At 45.6% G+C, this 19,812-nt stretch overlaps 1 protein-coding gene and 1 pseudogene across 1 annotated transcript; both read left to right on the top strand.

The window, feature by feature from the left end:
• Positions 1-471: 471 nt before the first annotated feature.
• Positions 472-6,473, top strand: LOC121449801 (annotated as a pseudogene).
• Positions 6,474-14,233: 7,760 nt separating this feature from the next.
• On the top strand, positions 14,234-18,968 carry LOC121449800 (leukocyte immunoglobulin-like receptor subfamily B member 3). Its single transcript, XM_041654475.1, is given in 10 exon segments — positions 14,234-14,267; positions 14,428-14,463; positions 14,634-14,918; positions 15,021-15,269; positions 15,272-15,329; positions 16,293-16,573; positions 16,699-17,004; positions 17,231-17,527; positions 17,771-18,073; positions 18,832-18,968. Coding segments are annotated over 10 exon segments (1,986 nt in total).
• The last annotated feature ends 844 nt before the right edge of the window (positions 18,969-19,812 follow it).

Genomic DNA, 19,812 nt, shown 5'->3' with positions numbered 1-19,812 from the left:
ACATGTACTCACTCATGAGTGATTTTTAAACATAAAGTAAAGAAAGTCAGCCTACAAACCACAATCCCAGGGAATTTAGACAACAATACGGACACTAAGAGAGACTTACATAGGTCTAATCTACATGGGAAGTAGAAAGTATAAAAAGACAAGATCTCCTGAGTAAATTGGAAGCATGGAAACTTTAGGGGAGAGCTGAAGGGGGAGGGGAGAGACAGAGAGGGGAGCAGAGAAAAATGTAGAACTCAATAAATAACAATAAAAAAATTTAAAAGATAAAAAGAATGCTGTTCTCTCTGCCATCAATCCCTGGCACTGAAAGTAAAGTATGTAAAATAATTTTACTGAACTCTCTTTCTCCTCATGCATGTGGCCAGACATACATTATCATGCAGATATTTGGCAAAGTCCTGAATGGCAAGACCATATTCCTCAAGGTCCCACCCAGTGATTCCATAGAGAATTTCAAGGATGAGATACAAGACAAGGAAGTCATCCCACCATAACCAGCAGCAGAAGCTGGTAATTGCTGCAAGCAGACAGAGCACGGCACCCAGTCACTGGTGCTAACCCTGTATGGTGCTATCCAAAATTCATTTCTTTGACTGTTTCTCTAGAAACATAATTTTGAGAAAACCATGCACTGCTTCCCACAAGTGCTGTTCACACCTGCATTCTTGTGTTTCAACTCCCTCAAAAAGAAGGGTGGCCACACCAACAACCTGCAGCCCAAGAAAGTCAAATAAAGCTGGAAATTTGTTTGACCCAGGACTCCTGGGACCCAGGGAATGAATATATATATATATATATATCTTTAAGCAGAAGTACTAAGGAAAATGGTGATGTTAAGATTGGGCTAGTGACAGATGAGTGTATAAGTACTGCTGCCAATCTTCAGCCCTGACTGTCATTCATATTATGTAAGGAGTAAACTGACTCCAGTAGTTGTCCCCTGACCTCCATGAGTGTGCTGTGACACGTGTGAATATACACACATAAAGAAGAAGATAAGTGTAATTTATTATTACTGAATAAGTGTATCTTAAAGACATAAGTGTAAATTGCTAAGTATAATTTAAGGTTGTAATGGAAAGTACATACATCAGAAAAGAACAAACAACCAGAAACAGTGGTGCACATTTGGAGCCCAGCACTTGAGACTGTGAGGAAGACGTAAGCAAGTGTTACACTTCTGGAGCTGCAAAAGATATCCTGACTAAGTGGGAAGCCAGGCTATACTTAGAGTTGCAATAGGGCAGGTCTGGAGGATGGAGCCACAATAGGACAGCTCATCCCTGGAAGGAAAGATATCCTGACTTGTCAGAAAACCAAGTTACCTGAAATTGGAATGCAGTGGGGATGGTCTCCCTGCAGGATATAATAATCCTGCTCCTCTCCTGGAGAACCACTACAGCTGAGGTCATCTCCATTCCCCTAAGAGAATATCCTAAGCCGGGTGGTGGTGGCGCACGCCTTTAATCCCAGCACTTGGGAGGCAGAGGCAGGTGGATCTTTGTGAGTTCGAGACCAGCCTGGTCTACAAGAGCTAGTTCCAGGACAGGCTCCAAAACCACAGAGAAACCCTGTCTCGAAAAACCAAGAAAAAAAAAAAAGAGAATATCCTAGCAGAGCTATCCACTTCTTCTTTGATCCAAGATTTTACTTTTTAGCTAACACTCTACTGAATAGGATTATAAATTGTATCCCATGCAGATGGACACAGAAAGACTCTTCACAGAAAGTTGTAAGCATTTTAAATATGAAGAAATATTTCACATAAAACACATGAAAAAGAATAAAACAAATACACTTGTAAATGTATATTTCATATGTATAATATTCATACAGGTATTTATGTGTAATATTCATACAGTTTCATCCATGTGGAACTGACAAAGATGAGGGCAGAATGAGGCAGTCACTGTTAGGATTATCGAAATGTCATCCATGAAAAATTGATTTTAGAGTCTACTACCCAACCATTCCACAGCCTTGGGGAAGTCAGAGCCTGGTGCCTGAGGTGGGCAGTTCCCCTTCCTGTAAGACTGCTCCAGTACACCCATGTCATGAGAAGGGTCTACCTCCAGAGGTCACACCCTGTGTTTCTTGTCTCTCCAGACAGTCTCTGTAACTCCGCTCATAAACACAGTTGCAACTTCCAGGAGGAGATGCCATGACCTTCACCTTCAGAGCCCTGCTCTGTGTGGGTGAGATGTGGAGATGGGGAAGGGATACTGTGGTCTAGGAGTGATGCTGTCAGCCCATCAGGAAACCAAGAGTCTCAGGAGGTTCTAAAGAGGGAGAACCTGCTTAAGTTTCAGGGACAAACCTCTCACAGGGAACTCTCTTCTAGGAATGACTCTGAGACTCAGAACTCCAGTGATGACAGATGAGTGTCTGCAGATGTCATGACCTTTACTCTCATCATTCCAGGAGCCATGCCTGGACCATGATGATGGAGAACCCACATGTGTGCTGACCTTAGGATGACAGGAAAGTTGGGGTTGGAGGCTGAAATCTGAGGGTGGATGTCCTGGGTCACTGTTGCTCATTTCTTTGCAGGGACTCTCCCTAAGTCTATCCTCACAGTACAGCCAGACTGTGGTCTATAAGCATACACCAATGACATTTTGTGAGGGGAAAGAGACACAGGAGCCAAAGAGTACAGTCTGTTTTCTTAGATATTAGGATAGCTACACCAGCTTGTTTCTTAGGTCGATTAAATTGGAAAATTTTATCCAACACATTACTCTGAGGCAATGTCTGTCTTTGAGGCTGAGGTGTGTTTCTTGAATGCAACAGAACGATAGATCCTGTTTTTGTATCCAATCTGTTAGCCTGTATCTTTCTATCGGTGAGTTGAGTCCAATTATATTAAGGGATATTAATGATCAGTGATTTCTAGTTCCTGTTATTTTAGTTTTCATTGTTGTTGATGTTATTGTGCGTGTTTTTCCCTTCTTTGGGATTTTCTGCTGTGAAGTAGTGGAGTAAGGGGAATACTCCTCCATTACTGGTGGGAATGCAAACTTATGCCACCACTTTGGAAATCAGTATGGCAGTTTCTTGAAATACTGGGAATCAACCTACTTCAGGACCCAGAAATACTTTTCTTGGGCATATACCCCAAAAAAGCTGAATCATACTACAAGGACGTTAGTTCAACTATGCTCATAGCAGCATTATTTGTAATAGCCAGAACCTGGAAACAACCAAGATGCTCCTCAACTGATGAGTGGATGAAGAAAATGTGGTACCATTGGAACACTGGACTGAGCTCCCAAGGTCCAAATGAAGGGCAGAAGGAGGAAGAAAATGAACAAAACAGTCAGGACCGGGAGGGGTGCGTCCACCCACTGAGACGGTGGGACTGATCTAATGGGAGCTCACCAAGGCCAGCTGGACTGGGACTGATGGAGCACGTGATCAAATGGGACTCTCTGTATGTGGTTGACAATGAGGGCTGAATAAGACTCTAAGGACAATGGCACTGGGTTTTGATCCTACTGCATGTACTGGATTTGTGGGAGCCTAGTCTGTTTGGATGCTCACCTTCCTAGACCTGGATGGAGGGGGGAGTACCTTGGACTTCCCACAGGGCAGGGAACCCTGACTGCTCTTAGAATTGGAAAGGGATGGGGAGTAGGGGGAGGGGCAGGATATGGAAGGAGGGGAGGAGGTGGAAATTTTTAATAAATAAAATAAATAAATAAGAAAGGAAGGAAGGAAGGAAGGAAGGAAGGAAGGAAGGAGAAAATGTGGTACATTTACACAAAGGAGAGCTTCTCAGTGGGGAAAAAATCCATTGCATAATGCATGCAAACGGGTGGAACAAAAAAAAACATCCTGAGAGAGGTAACCCAGACCCAGAAAGATGATCATTGTATGTACTCATTCATAACTGGATACTAGCTGTAAAGCAAAGGATTATAACTATCTTTTAACTTAATTTGTTTCCTAATAAGAGAGGCAAAGACAGGATATGGATTTGGGTGGATAGTGTGGTGTAAATTAACATGAAAATTTGAAGGGAAGGAAATCATAATTAGAATATACTGTATAAGAAAAGTCTATTTTCAATTTAAAAATGTAAAAGCAAACAAAACAGGTAAACACATATATGATAATTTAAATATACTATTATTTACACTATTGAAACAAAAATCACAAGCCTCAGCTCTTGAAATCATGATCCTTAGCAGGCAGAACATGCATAGGATTTTAACAAGCTCTGCCTTTTAACAAGGAGTTCATGAGGTTGTAAGGATCCTGCCTGTGTTCCTGGTGAGTTGTCCAGGACACAGGGCTCTGATGACCGCCCCTGTCCACTCATTGACACCACATTCCCTGGGGTCATTCATAGTTTTAAGCAATCATGAATGAAGCATGTTGCTAAGGTAATCAGGCTTTCATCTGACTGCAACAAGGACAACTCAGACTTCATATAGAATGAAAAAAGGGTCTGGAAAAAGTGGAAGATGTTGATCCAAGTCAATGGTGGATCTGAGAACAGATCTTGATAGATATCTTCTTAATCACAAACCCACATGAAGACCAACACAGAGCTCTGGTAACCTGTGCTCAGCATCATGTTATTCAAACAAAAGATGGATTCAATCCCTTGGACTGGAAATCTTCTGTAGAGCTTAGCATCAGTTTATTATGAATAATTGATTGATTTGATAAAAAAAAATATAAAATTGTTTGAAGGGGAAATCGAGTGTTGACAGTGACATAAATTTAGTTTCATGACTCCAAAACAAAATTTACCATTTTCATTCTTTAGCTGCCAATCTCTGTGCTTGATACTGTTGACACTATGGGGCTTCTCATTATCCCTCTAATTCTCATGTCTAAAAATACCATCAGATATTGATCATTGATTGTCCTTGTCCCTTTTACATTCACTCCACTGTTAGATATTTCCATCTTTGGAGTTTATCTTTAATTACAAAAAAAATCAGTAATAGAAAACTATGCAAAAGCCCCCTTCGTGAAATATCAGCTTCACATGACACACCTTGGCGACTTCCGGGTCGCAGCGGCACAGGTGCTCACCTGGGGTGGCTTGGCCTTCGGGTGGACAAGGAACGGTCACCAAGGCTCAGAAAGTAGACCTGGGCCCATGGCTACCAGAGAGGAAGTAAAAGAAGAAGATAAAGAAGGTGATGGTTGCAGAGATCACAGAACCAGAGACTCGATACTCAGTATTAAACAGTAAAGACAATTTTGTTGATGTTTCTCCTCCAAGAGTCACATCCCCTTCCAAAAATGTGGGTGAAGGACAGGTCCCTGAGATATCCCTGGGCAAGAAAAAGAAGAAAAAGTCCACTAGTGATCACTTGGAGGAGCACCTGGAGTCTGAGGCCACACAGACAGGACGGGAAAAGCCCCATCAGCCCTAGAAGGCAGGTTCTTGAGCAATCAGCAGAATGCCTCAGTGGAGAGAAGAAAAATAAGAGGAGGAAGTCCTACCACTGGCCACCTCCCAAGGCTCAGTGCTGAAGACCTCCTCAGACTCCAAGCATGCTGAGGAGGTAAGCAAAGCTGGTAAGAAGGCCAAAAAACACAGTAAGGAAAAAAAGGTTCTGGACATTGCAGCCTTCCCTCCACAGGACTCTTGACTCTGTGAGGCTGGGGATGCACTATGCCATGCTCAGGGGAGACAGAGGGTGAGGAACAGGCAGCCTTCAGGCAGAAAAGGAAGCAGGGGAGCCCCAGAGAGCACAGCACAAAGAAAGAAGAAGAAGAAGACCCACCAACAGGGAGACATCCTCCTGATCCACTCCAAAGTCTCCATAGAGAACAGCCTAAAGAAAGGAAGTAAGAAGTCACTCAAAAGCGAAGCTTTGGACTACATCCCGATAGACAGCCCAAAGGCCCCTGGGAAGAAGAAAGTGAAATCCAAGAGAAAGGTGGACCAGCCATACGGTGAAGGGCTGGCTGTGAAAAGGAAGAAAAAGAAGAGGAAAGACAGTGGAGTAAAGGAAGACTGCTGGCAGGAGGAAGAAGAGGAGTCGGACACAGACCTGGAGGTGGTACTGGAAAAGGAAGGCAACATGGATGAGGCCTGCATAGATCAGGTGAGGGGGAAGGCCTTACAAGAGGAGACTGATCGTGAGTCAGGCAAGACAGAGGCTTCAGAGCCCAAGAACTGGACAGGAACCCAGTTTGGCCAGTGGGACACTACTGGCTTTGAAAATGAAGAACAGAAGCTGAAATTCCTGAAGCTTATGGGTGGCTTTCAGCATCTGTCCCCATCATTCAGCCACCCTCCCAGCATGACTAGCAGGCACAACATGGCCCTGGACAAGAAGTCTTCAGACACACTCCAACAGAATCTGCAGCAGGACTATGACTGGGCCATGAGCTAAAAGTACAGCCATGGGGCTGGCCTGGGCTTCTCCTCTGAGGCTCGCAAGGACTTCTACATTGACCAGAACACCTCCACATCTATCAAGTTGCAAGATTAAACTTTATTTCCCTGTTCCTAAAACTGCATTTCTTGATCAGTTTTCCATCTGCCAAGCTGGCTTGGATCAGTCACCTGCAGATATTGAGGACCACTCATTATGAGTTTTGGATGAGCAGGTGGAAGCTGCTTGTGTCAGGAGCCAGTACCAGTGGCTAAACCTCAACTGATGGAGGAAGGTCATTGGCTAATAAAGAAACTGCCTTGGCCCCATTTGATAGGCCAGCCTTTAGGTGGGTGGATTAAACAGAACAGAATGCTGGAAAGAAGGGAAGTGAGCTCGGGCGCCATGCCTCTGCTCTCTGGAGCAGATGCGATGAAGCTCCGACCCAAGATGGACGTAGGCTAGAATCTCCCTGGTAAGTCACCAACTCGTGGTACTACACACATTAATAGAAATGGGCCAATCAGTGTTTATATGAATATAGTTTGTGTGTTGTTATTTTGGGCATAAGCTAGACAGACAGACAGGAGTCGGGAGGCAGGAACGCAGCCCGCAGCTCATACAACACTCAACCTCCTATTTTCTGTTCTAAACCTTCCACTTCCTTGGGTGAAAGTGTCTTAAGTAATAGTAGCTAGCAGTTGTTGGCATGTGCAGGGTCCTGACTAAAATGTTTTCCTTGCATTGATATATTTAAATCTAATTGTGGAATGGGTCCTATTCTCCTCACCTCATAAGTTCAGGGATATAGTAATAAAATGCCCAGGGTCACCTCTGCTCAGTGCCATCAAGAGTATATCACCCAGCCGGGCGATGGTGGCGCACGCCTTTAATCCCAGCACTCGGGAGGCAGAGGCAGGCGGATCTCTGTGAGTTTGAGACCAGCCTGGTCTACAGAGCTAGTTCCAGGACAGGCTCCAAAGCCACAGAGAAACCCTGTCTCGAAAAACCAAAAAAAACCAAAAAAAAAAAAAAAAAAAAAAAAAAAAGAGTATATCACCCAGCTTCAATCAATAATCAGTGAATGGAGAAAGCAAGTGTTGTGCCATGTCTTCCATGGGGACCAACAAATTTGTTTCTCCTCTGTGGAGATAGAGCTCTGAGCTGGAGGCTTTCCAGCTGTCGTCTTTCCGTCTGAGTACAGTGCTTGGATTTGATGTTTCTGTGCATGGATTTCATCTCAAACACAGCATTTTGTACAGCAGGTAACCTGCATGTGTACCCATGTGAGATCCTCAACAGTGTATTCACACAACCTTAGACCACTTGTATGAAGTCAAACATAAGGACGAATGGGAAGGAAGGTGCTTCATCTGCTGCCGGCACCATCCCCACCCTGAACTGCACAGCAAGCTTCACGGAGCTCCAGCTTCAGAGAGCCACATGATGGGACTTTCTTCTACCAGCCCTTGCAGTCTGGCATTGAGACTCACATAAGGACATTTTCCTGTGTGTGGCACTTCACACAGATACCCCATTGCTGGCCTGCTCTCGCTCAGGCAGAAGTCCTGAAAAGGGTGGGGAGTGGAGGGATTGATGCTGCACTCAGCCAGGACCTCCGTTCTTCGGGCTCCATCCTCAGTGGTTGTGTAATTGAGCTGGCAGGAAGATGGCAGAGGCAGTTCCAGGATACCCCACGGTATTCTGGAGTTGGGGAAAAAATCCCTTTTTACAGCCAAAGAAACTTCATCAGCCTCTTAGGAAACCTTCATGGCTTCATTCAGTTCTGTGTGGATGGTCCTGTATCAGCCCCTTTGGTAAGGGAGATGCCCCTCCGGCCAGCCACGGAGAGGGTGAGATGTTCCATACTGCCAACGGACAGCAGTGGCCTGAAGCAGCTGCCTCTCTCCACCCTGTCCCAACACGTTGACATGGACCATGCCACATCTTACAGGTGTGTCTGTTAGCAAAGACCTGTTTAGGCCACTCCCTCAGATGAACTTGATCTTTCATAGATTCAACTGCAAGGTACAAAAAAGAAAAGCCCTTCATTCTCAGAGGACAGAATTCTGTTTGCGGCAACCTCTAGACCAGTGGTTCTCAACCTGTGGGCCATGACCTCTACATGGATCTCATATGCTTACATTACAAATCATAACACCAACATTACAGTTCTGAAGTAGCAACAAAATAGTTTTCTGGTTGGGGGTCACCACAACATGAGGAACTATATTCAAGGATCACAGCATGACAGAGGTTGAGAACCACAGCTCTAGACAAATCTGGCCTTGCTCAGGACTGGGAACCAGCTGTGTAACTCCAGTAGTCACACTCCAGTTTGAGCATGCCTTAGTGCATCAGAATCTTGCACATGGCCATCTCTGGGTGGGAGAGGGTAGATGGGTTGTCATCTCATGCCACCTACACCTTGGTAACTGTCATTCAGGTGTGAGGGCCAGATCTTTTTCCTACCTGTTACACATGTCTCGGTGCTGAAGGACCTGAATTTGTAGCTTGGTGTCTCAGCGCTGGCTCAGGTCCTCCATTTGTTCACCCTTCTCTATAGAGAAGAATTGGAGTCTGTAAGAAAAGAAGGCTGCGGGCCTCCTCAGGAGTTCAGCCCTGTCTCTGCTACTCACAAGTGTGGGCACTAAACGGCTGTGCTTCTGTTCCCTAGGCTCCTGTCCTACCAGTAGTGGCTTGAGCCATCTTCCCTCCCTTTCCATGTCTTGTACCTTCTCCAGAACTTGAATCTTCTACATGATATCCCATGTGAACGTGGGAGGTCAGTGACCCAGCACAGGCCTTGAACTTGGCTGTTTCTCTTTCAGGCATTTCTCACCAGTTACTCAGCAATATCCTTGTCCTTAGTCACCTGCCAATGGTCACCCAAATATTATGGTTCCTACCACTTTGTTCTTGAGCTGACTTCTCCACACTCTCTACTTGAGTCCATGAGGCCCTGGCATGAGCTACGTTTCCACACCAATTAGACACAGTTGTCACGGTTATCACCTAAAGGAGGGTATGCACTCAGCTCTGCAAGCTTCATTCTCAGGTTGTGACAGGCAGAACACCCTGTCTGTCCTGTCCCGCACCCCTCCCCAATACCCTTGGCAGAAGGGAATTAAGGTATCTAGTCAGATGAATTTGAAATAAGATTTGCATTACCTGAGTAGGCTCCTCACAAAATCCCTTAACTGGAAGGTGACAGGGTTCGTGTGGAAGCCATGGACAGTCACTTGGGAAGGAAAAGACCCCAAACCAAGAACACGGATGCCTTTAGGAGCTGTGTAACACTTCCACCAGAGTGCTCACAAAGAAACTTAGTCTTGGGATACCTTGACTAGTCCAGAGGACTAGTGAGCTGTGACCAATAATTGTCCAATGGTAAAAACCACAAGAAGCCACTCTGCATGTTATTTGTTAAAGTAGCAATAACCAGGAACTTAGGACATGGAAATGTCCCTGATTTTCATTTCCTAAGAATCTCATCATATATCCCTCCAAATGGGGGTAGATGTCATCCCATGGAGATGGGCTTTCAGAAACCAGCCTGCCAGTAACGGGAGGGAAGCTGCTCCACTCCACACTTCTGCCTAGGTCAGCAACAGGATTCGGAGGCCCGGTGGTGTGTGTGCCTAACACAGGGTTAAGCTGGAGTTAACACAGGAGCACTGGGCATTTTCTGGACCAGTGTTAGGAGCTAATCCGTTCAACATGGGCAGCTTTGAGGCAGATACCATAGTGCTTTTTGAGTTCTGGTGTTTGTTTACAGCACAAGAAACATTCTTCAGTATCTGATTTTTATTTTTGACACTGGCTCATTTATCCCATATTGGCCTCAAACCTGTAACTGAGGACCTTGTACTCTTGATCTTCCTGCCTCTACCTTCTGAGTGTTGGGATTATAGGCCTGTACCGCCACACTCCATGTATGTGGGGCTTGTACACACCTGGGCAGCATCCCACCAGCTGAGCCACATCCTCAGCCTCGTCTGATATTTTCTTTAGCTTGTTGGTTCTTTTTTCTTTTTGTTTTTTTTTAAGACAATTTTCTTAATTCCTTGGGGTGGTGGGGACTGTCATCAGATTGGTCCCAAATATACAATAGTAAGTCTGGTTTCATAACAAAGAAGCATATGAGTTTATATATAAATGATTTTTAATTTCTACTTTTCTAAAGTTAGTCATGTATAATGTTTTAGAGTAAAAATGAATAAAATTCATGCCTACAGCAAAAAAAAAATAACCTCAGTATTTCATTGTGAGACCCAGGAGTCAGAAAAGCTAAACTGCTTCAGGAAAAAAGCTCAGCCTTCACTGAGCCCTCATGGAAACATGTATGTGTGTGCAGAGACTTTTCCATAGCCACAAGGAACAGAACCATCTTGGCTCCTGCCTTCCTCATTGTAATTAAATCCCAGGGGGAGTGAGCATGGAATCATTGCTAGGGACGGACAGATCCATGCCTACGTTTCAGCTGGTATGATGCCACAGCATCAGATGTATGCATTACTGGGGATCAGACACAGACATCTAAGAATGTCACACAAAAACTCTACCAACTGAGCATTGTCCTGATTTACAGGACATGTATAGACAGGATTACAAGATAGAAGTTCTTCCTATTGACATTGATACAAAGGAAACAAAGGGTGTCTGCTGGACTCAGCAACAAAAAGGGGATTACTCAATGACCTCTCTCTCATCATCCATGTGACAAACAGGACATTTGTGTGCCCTGGATCCATCATTTGAAGTGATGTTAGGTCAGAGAATTTTCCGCTTGGGACACATTCCTACCATGGGATCATTACTAAAGAGGAGGTTGAAAATTGGTAAGACTCAGAGGTGGTAGATGATACAAGATCCTCTGATCTGAAACTGCAACACAGTTGCACATCTGAGCTCACAGTGGTTGTGATTACATCTACACATCCCTATAAGCTGGGAGATTGGCACAAAATCTCACCCATAGATCAAGAGCAATTGGCATCTGAGATCCACTGGAGAGGAAGGGTCAGGTTTCTTTAACGGTGTAGTCTCTGGTACCATCCCAAGAATATGAGAAGCACAAATTGAGCTACATGAAAGGAAGAGAACAGAAAGTTGGGGTGTAAGAAAGGGCAGTGTATTTTCAACAACTAGCATGTCACAGAAAAAATCAAAAAGAAGATCAGGTCAGAGAGAAGGGAAACCAGCAAGAGAGGGTGAGGGAGAAATGGAGGGGTGCATGGTGGACTCCATTAAAACACAATACATACTGATGTGACATTTTGAAACAATTAGGATGTTAAACCCATGGCCAGGTTTGTGGCCAACACCTTTAATACAAACAATTGGGAAGCAGAGACAGGAAGACTTCTATGAGTTCCAGCCCAGCCTGGCCTACATAACCAGCTCCAGGACAGCCAGGGTTCCACAGAAAGAGCCTGTCTTAAAACAACAACAAAGATAATTAAACCCATAAGCGTAAGAAAAGATGGCAGATGAAAAAAATTGGAAGATCAAAAATTGAAAATTACAGGATGAAGTGGGTGTGACTCAGGGGTGGAGTATGGTCAGGAGAAGTAGAATACTGAAGGCCCCACCATCACCCCTAACATCAAAAGTAAAAGGAAATGAAATGTATTTACTGAGCTCTCTTTCTCGTAATTTAGGTTGCCAAACAAATCCTAACACATATATCTTTGGCAAAGGCCTGGAAAACAAGATGGTGTGCCTGAGCTAATGGGAGCTCACCAACTCCAGCTGGACTGGGACTGAACGAGCATGGGATCAAACTGGACTCTCTGAATGTGGATGACAAAGGGGGCTGACTAAGGGGCCAATGACAGTCACACCGTCTCAGTGGGTGGATGAACCCCTTGCGGTCCTGACTTCCTTGCTCATATTTTCTCTCCTTCTGCTTTTCAACTGGTCCTTGGGAGCTCAGTCCAGTGCTCCAATGTGGGTCTTTCTCTCTGTCTCCATTCTTCACCAGACGAAGGTTCTATGGTGATATTCAAGATAGTCATCAGTGTGACTATGGGACAAGGCCAGTTCAGGCTCCCTCTCTTTCACTACCCGGAGTCCTAGCTGGGGTCATACCCGTGGACTGCTGGGAACCAGTCCAGAGCCAAACGTTCAGACACATGCTTTACATAGGCATAAATAGTATAAGAGGCCATGCCCCAGTGGAGGGTTAACTCAAAGGCTATTGGCTGTATGATTTCCTACAGTAGTGTGGTGGCATCCAAGAGCCATCCCTTTGCCAGTTTATTCACAAGCACAACAGTGACAAAGCCATGCACTGCTGCCCAAAAGTGCTGCCCACCCCTGCAGTCCTGTGCAGTTGACTGCCTCAAGAAGAGTGCCATTGTCCTTTGCTTCTCATCAGCCCTCATTGTTCGCCATGTTCAGAGAGACCAGTTTTAACCCATGCTTTTTCAGTCACAGTCCAGATGGCCTTGGTGAGCTCCCAATAGATCAGCCCCACCGTCTCAGTGGGTGGGTGCACCCCTCGCTGTCCTGACTTCCTTGCTCATGTTCTCCCTCCTTCTGCTCCTCATTTGGACCTTGGGAGCTCAGTCCAGTGCTCCAGTGTGGGTCTCTGTCTCTATCGCCATCCATCACCAGATGAAGGTTCTATGGTGATATACAAGATATTCATCAGTATGGCTATAGGATAGGGCCAGTTCAGACACCCTCTCCTTAGCAGGCAGTAGATTCTTTAGGCAATATTTGATGGATGACATTTCCATAACCCCATCCGTATCTGTCGCATCTGTCCTCTTCTTTGTCAGTACCAGAGTTCTGTGCATGTAACAGACATTAATGAATATTACACATAAGAAATACAAATTTATATGTGTGTTTGTTTTATTTCTTTTCACATTTTTATGTGAAATACTTTTCATATTCAAAATTTTTGAAGGTTTCTGAGAAGGGTCTCACTGTGTCCATCTGCGTGGAATGAAATTGATAATCCTTTTTTTCCTTGTCTAGTGATGGGTTCCAAATGTGCACTGCTGTCTCTGGTTGGTTTTTTTGGAATATGTGCACTTTCCATTTCTATTTTAAATCACACTTATTTACTTATTTACACTTATGTCTGTAAATTGCATGTATTATTGTACTCATTTTCTTCTTTATGTGTGACGCTTACATGTGTCACAGCTCCTGCATGGAAGTCGGAGGACAACTCCAGAAGGCAGTTTTCTCACTGAGCAATGTGGATCAGAGTCAGGGCTGAAGGTGGTGGCAGGCTCTTATACACTGATCCATGTCTCTAGACCAATCTGTTATCATCACTTTCCTTAGTCCTTCTGCTTCAGGTAAGAAAAAATAATATTCATCGTTTATGGGGATCTTGGACCAAAGAAGTTCCCAACATTGTTTGACTTTCTTGGGATGCAGGTTGTTTGTATGGCCACCCTTCTTGAGGCAGTCAACTTCACAGGGCTGCAGGGGTGGGCAGCACTTATGGGCAGCAGTGCATGGCTTTGTCACTGTTGTGCTTGTGAATAAACTGGAAAAGGGATGGCTCTTGGATGCTACCACACTGCTGTAGGAAATCATACAAGGACAGAGGCAGGTGGATCTCTGTGAGTTCGAGACCAGCCTGGTCTACAAGAGCTAGTTCCAGGACAGGCTCCAAAACCACAGAGAAACCCTGTCTCGAAGAAAAAAAAAAAGAATCTACTGCCTGACCTAGTCACAGTAGGGAAGTCAGAGTCTGAGGAGGGCAGTTCCCCTTCCTGTGGGGCTGCTCCAGTACAACCCTGTCAGGGGGAGTTCCTGACTCCAGAGGTAATAACCTAAGTCTCATGTTCCTCCAGGCAGTCTCTGTTGTTCTCACCAGTAGCACAGTTCAGCCTACAGGAGGAGATGCCATGATCTTCACCTTCATAGCCCTGCTCTGTGTAGGTGAGATGTGGAGATGGGGAGGGGATACCATTGGCTAGAAATGATGCTGCCCCACCGCTCAGCACTGGCCCATCAGGAAAGCCTTGGGTCTCAGGGGACTGAATGGGGAGGACCTGCTCAAGTCTCAGGGACAAACCTCTCACAGGAAACTCTCTTCCAGGACTGGCTCTGGGCCTGGGGACCCCAGTGCTGACAGGTGAGTGGGTGTCTGCAAATGTCCTGACCTTGGCTTCTCATCATCCCCAAGAGCCCAGCCTAGGCAGTGAGGATGGAAACAACATACGTGCGCTGGGTGGATAGAGGGTTGGGAATGGGGTTGCAATCTTAGGATGGCTGTCCTGAGTCCTAGCTGCTCTTTTCTTGCAGGGACCCTTCCTAAGCCTGTCCTCAGGGCACAGCCACACTCTGTGGTCTCCAAGAAGAATAAGGTGACCTTCCTGTGTGAGGGAGCCGCAGGAGCCAAAGAGTATAGAATTTATAAAGAGGCATACCAAAATCTATGGCACACAGAGATTTCACAGAACCCTGAGAAAAAGAATGAATTCTCAATCTCAAAATTAGACTACCACCACACAGGGCGATATCACTGTCAATATCAGACCCTTAATGGATGGTCAGAGTACAGTGACTTCCTGGAGCTGGTGGTGACAGGTGAGAGGACACAGTCTGTTCAGTAAGTATGCCTACCCACCCACAACCGGAAACATAATGAGACTACCAAGGACATTTAACTGATTCTTCCTTCTCTCCTAGGATTCTACAGTAAACCCAGGCTGTCAGCCCAGCCCAGCCCTGAGGTGACTGAAGGACAGAATGTCACCCTACAGTGTGACGCAGGGGAGGCACATTACTGTTTCATTCTGACTAAGGAAGGACCACAGCAGCTGTCCCAAAAACTGGACTCACGCTGTAACATCTATACTGGGGAGCACCACGCCCAGTTCTCTGTGGGCCCTGTGATCTCCAGTCAAAGGTGGATATTCAGATGCTACAGCTTTGACACTACAACCCTCAGGTGTGGTCAGAACCTAGTGACCCCCTGGAGCTCCTGGTCTCAGGGAAGGAACCTAGCCTTTCCCTAAGATGATGCTGAAATGATATAGGTGCACAAAGAGGCCTTGGTGTGTGGTGTGTGTGAGAAGCCAGGACTCCTGAGTCCATTAACACAGAGCATGGACGACAGTGGTCACAAGATACAGAATCCAAGGCAGACAGTGACAGCAAAGCCCAGGAGATCCAGGACCGATGAATCTTCATGGAACCTTATGTTACTCTGGATCAGCTCAAGAACCATCATCCACAAGAGCACAGTAAGTCCACAGGAGAGAGGGAGGAGCCAGAGCACTCAGGACACCAGGAGAACAGGGCATACAGAATCAACTAAGCAGGGATCATGAGGGCTCACAGAGACTGAAGCAGCAACCACAGAGCCTGCATGAGTCTGAATTAGGCCCTCTGCACACATGCTGTGGTTGTTTAGCTTGGGTTTTGTTATTGTTTGTTTGCTTGCTTGTTTGTTGGTTTGTTTTGGAGTTTTACTGTGTAGCCCTGGCTGTTCTGGACCTCACACTGTAGGCCAGGCTGGCCTGAACTCACAGAGATCTGTTTGCACCCGACTCCTGGTGCTGGAGATTAAAGGAATGCACCATCACTGGCTGACAAGCTTGTGGATTTTGTTAGACTCATAACAACAGGACTGGGGAAGTCTCTGACTCTTTTGCCTGTACGTGGGATCTTTTTCCTCCTACTGGGTTGTGTTGTCCACCTTAATATGAGAGTGTGTGACTAGTCTTATTGCATGCTGTTTGGCCATGTTGCTTAAATATCCCCGGGAAGGCTGCACTTTTCTGAAGGGAAATAGAGCAGTGGATCTGGGAGAGAGGAGGTCAGGAAGCTGCTGTTGTGGGGTGTATTGTATGACAGAGGAATAAATTAAAAAGAAAAAAGAAGTGCCATCCAAAGTGACTTTCTCATTGCCACTGTCAGACAGACTCACCGCCTTCTCTCCTACTTCCTTACAGGGACCCTACACAAACCCACCATCAAGGCTGAGCCAGGATCTGTGATCACCTTCCGAAGGCCCATGGACATCTGGTGTCAGGGAACCCTGGAGGCAGATATCTATGTTCTGCATAAAGAGGGAAGCCAAAAACCCTGGGGTACACAGATCCCAAAGAAGCCTGAGAACAAGGCCAAGTTCTCTATCACTTCTATGACAGACCAACATGCGGGACATTATCGCTGTTACTACTACAGTTCAGCTGGCTGGTCAGAACACAGTGACACCCTGGAATTGGTGGTAACAGGTGAGGGGACAGAAAGGGTCTCAGCCCCAGGCTCTACTCTCAGGAGTATTCCCCTCCCACAGCCTAGCCCTGAAGAACATTGTGTCTGTGTGAGCACATGTAACAGTCTGCGCCTTCTATCCTAGGAATCTACAACATTAAACCCAGCCTGACAGCCCTGCCCAGCCCTGTGGTGACCTCAGGAGGGAGCATGACTCTCCAGTGTGTCTCAGGGGAGAAATATGACAAGTTCATTCTCACCAAAGAAGATCAGAAGTTCCTCAACTCCGTGGACTCACAGTATATACACAGTACTAGGCAGTACCAAGCCTTGTTCTCTATAGATCATGTAACACCAGATCACAAAGGGACATTCAGATGTTATGGTTACTACAAGCAGACCCCACAGCTGTGGTCAGTACCCAGTGACGCCCTGGAAATACACATCTCTGGTGAGTCACTCCCATCATTGACCAATCATATCTGATCCCCGATGCCTTTTGCCTTGGAAGTGTCTTACTGGGTACTTGCAGATAAAGGGTGAAAAAGGAAGAGCCTGGTTCCTGTGCCAAAGATCCACACCTGGGTAGAAGCAGTGATGTGCAGGGCAGGGTGGGAGAGGATGAGTGCTTGGTAAAAGCCAGCTCCTCCATCACTAGCCTGTCACCTTCCCTCTAGGGCTGTCTAAGAGGCCCTCCCTGCTGACTCACCATGGCCATATCCTGGATCCTGGAAAGAGCCTCACCCTGCAGTGTTGCTCTGACATCAAATATGACAGATTTGCCCTGTACAAATTGTGGGGAGCTGACTTCATCCAGCAAGATGGCCAGTGGACTCAGTCCGGTCTCTCCTTGGCCAACTTCACACTGGGCTCTGTGAGCAGCTCTACTGGAGGCCGGTACAGATGCTATGGTGCACACAACCTCTCCTCTGAGTGGTCAGCCTCCAGTGACCCCCTGGACATCCTGATCTCAGGTGAGGAACTAAATAGATTCCCTGCGTACCTAATCTCTACTAGGGCTCTCTTTGGAGAATTAATGAGGTGCTGGCTAGGATGAAGGACAGGGATCTTATTTAGCAATAGATGCAGAGGCAGGGGAACAGGAGATGGACTCAGGCAAAAAAAAGTAACAGAGTCCTAGATGTTCACGGAAGATCCAGGTGTTGTGTCAGCTCAGAACATTGAAGGCAGCCTCTCATCATCTCTCTTTTCTTTAGGACAGCTTCAGGTCCTTCCTTCCCTCTCAGTGAAGCCTAACTCTACGGTACACTCTGGAGACAACGTGACCTTGTTGTGTAAGACAGCAGACACAGTGGACACTTTCATTCTGTCCAAGGAAGGAGCAGCACACCAACCCCAGAGACTAAAACAGAAGCTCCAAGTACAGGAGTTCCAGGCAGAATTCTCCATGAGTGCTGTGAACTCTGATGTCTCCGACTCATACAGGTGTTATTGTTCTCAAAACTCATCTCTCTACCTGTTGTCATATGCCAGTGCCCCTGTGGAGCTCACTGTCTCAGGTGAAGTGACCCTGAACTGTCATGGTGACTTAAGAACCAAACACTAGGAGTGACCTTGACATGCTGAGATCAAAAGGACAATAGGAAAGTTATTCAAAAGGCACTATCCCTGCCATAGAAGTGAATCCCAGTAGCAGTCTATCAAATAATGTCCTCTCCTTCCTCTATTACAATCTAGGTATGGAGTAAACAGCATGAAGCTCTTAGGGAGGTTACAGAGCAGATGTAGAACAGTGAGCAAAGTCAAGATCCCTTCATCAGCACCGAATCCTCATACTCGTGTAATGTCAGGACAATTTATTCTACTCTTAATTTTCTGCTTTCACTGGTGTTTCACAGTGGTGCTGAAGGAACTAATAAGAATAAGGGATGGAACCCAGCTATGCCAAGGAAAAAAGATTCATTCCAGAACTTTATTAGTTTATACGATGAGAATGATGGGTATTTATGTTAAATGAGAAAGCAGAACACTGAAAAATCCCTTAGGTCATAAGCCCACATCATACTCTTATGTTCACAAGATCACTGAAGACTATCAGCCCATCCTAGAACATGCCCAAACCCAAGGCATTTGAATAAAGAAAATTCAAACGCAAACCACTGAAAACATAAAGGCCAAATTCTGTCCGGGGAATGTATGGGAATGAATGTGGGCATTCAATTATCTTAGAGACATTTAGTTATCTTGGGGACATTTAGCTTCCCTGAGGGAATTTTGACCATCACTAAACTCTGTAACTTTTTGTCCACAATCACAGGCTCAGAGAAACGGGATCACACAGTGGAGAATCTCATCAGGATGGGATTTGCTGTCATGATCCTCATAGTCCTTGGGATTCTGGTCTTTGAGGCTTGGGACAGCCAGAGACAAAGCCAATGTGCAATTCAGATGTAACCAGAAGAGAAAGAAGTAAATATTTTATGGATACAAACCCTGTGAAATAAATCTAATGATCCAGATTTTCTGTAAAAATCCAGTTCTTACTCTGAGGAACTGCTGTGAGAGAATGTCCAGGGAGCAAAGGTGTTTTGCATGCAGAAGGTGTGAGTGTTGGGTGCAGAGGAAGGTATGAGTGTTGGATGCAGAGGAAGGTGTGATACTGGTAGGCCCATGGAGGGAGCTGTGTCATGGTCTTGATATCATGATGTCTAGAGTAAACTCTAGAAATTGATACTCTAATAATTGCTATATTTGAGGTCAATGGAAGGGGTACAAGGACCTGGGATACCACATGAAACCTTCCAGCCCAGATGCTCTAGGGTCCTTTCCACTCAGTGCACAACACTAGTTCACAGGAAGTTATACAAATGGTGAAGGGAATAGGTTGCTGAAGGAAGCATGAGGAGAGTCTGTTGTCCCCCTGCTGGGAAACTATAGTGGTTTAGTATTCATGTTTTAAAAGAAAAACCTGCCTGAAAGTCAGAATGCAAGACAGCCACCCTAGTCATCGATATAGGTTAGGCAATGGTGGCACACACCTTTAATCCCATCAGCCACACTAATTAGCCATAGGACTGGGATGTGGTGTTGCACATATTTAACCCTAGCACTAAAGAGAAATACAAGATGCAAGGTGGCATGTCGCAGCAGTCTCGGTCTGAGGATTTATGGTGGCAGGATCACCCATTAGATCTGAACTAGTAGTAAGAGCTAGCGCTGGCCACTTTGCTTTTCTGATCTTCAGCTTGATCTCCAATATCTGTCTCTGGGATTTTATTGTTTGTGCCACAGGAAACAA

This window comes from Microtus oregoni, unplaced genomic scaffold, assembly GCF_018167655.1.
Source record: "Microtus oregoni isolate MIOR12 unplaced genomic scaffold, Mior012 000006F_ref0000085, whole genome shotgun sequence".
NCBI lineage: Eukaryota > Metazoa > Chordata > Mammalia > Rodentia > Cricetidae > Microtus > Microtus oregoni.
The sequence above is the reverse complement of the archived record's forward strand: the minus strand, read 5'-3'. Positions and strand labels throughout refer to the sequence as shown.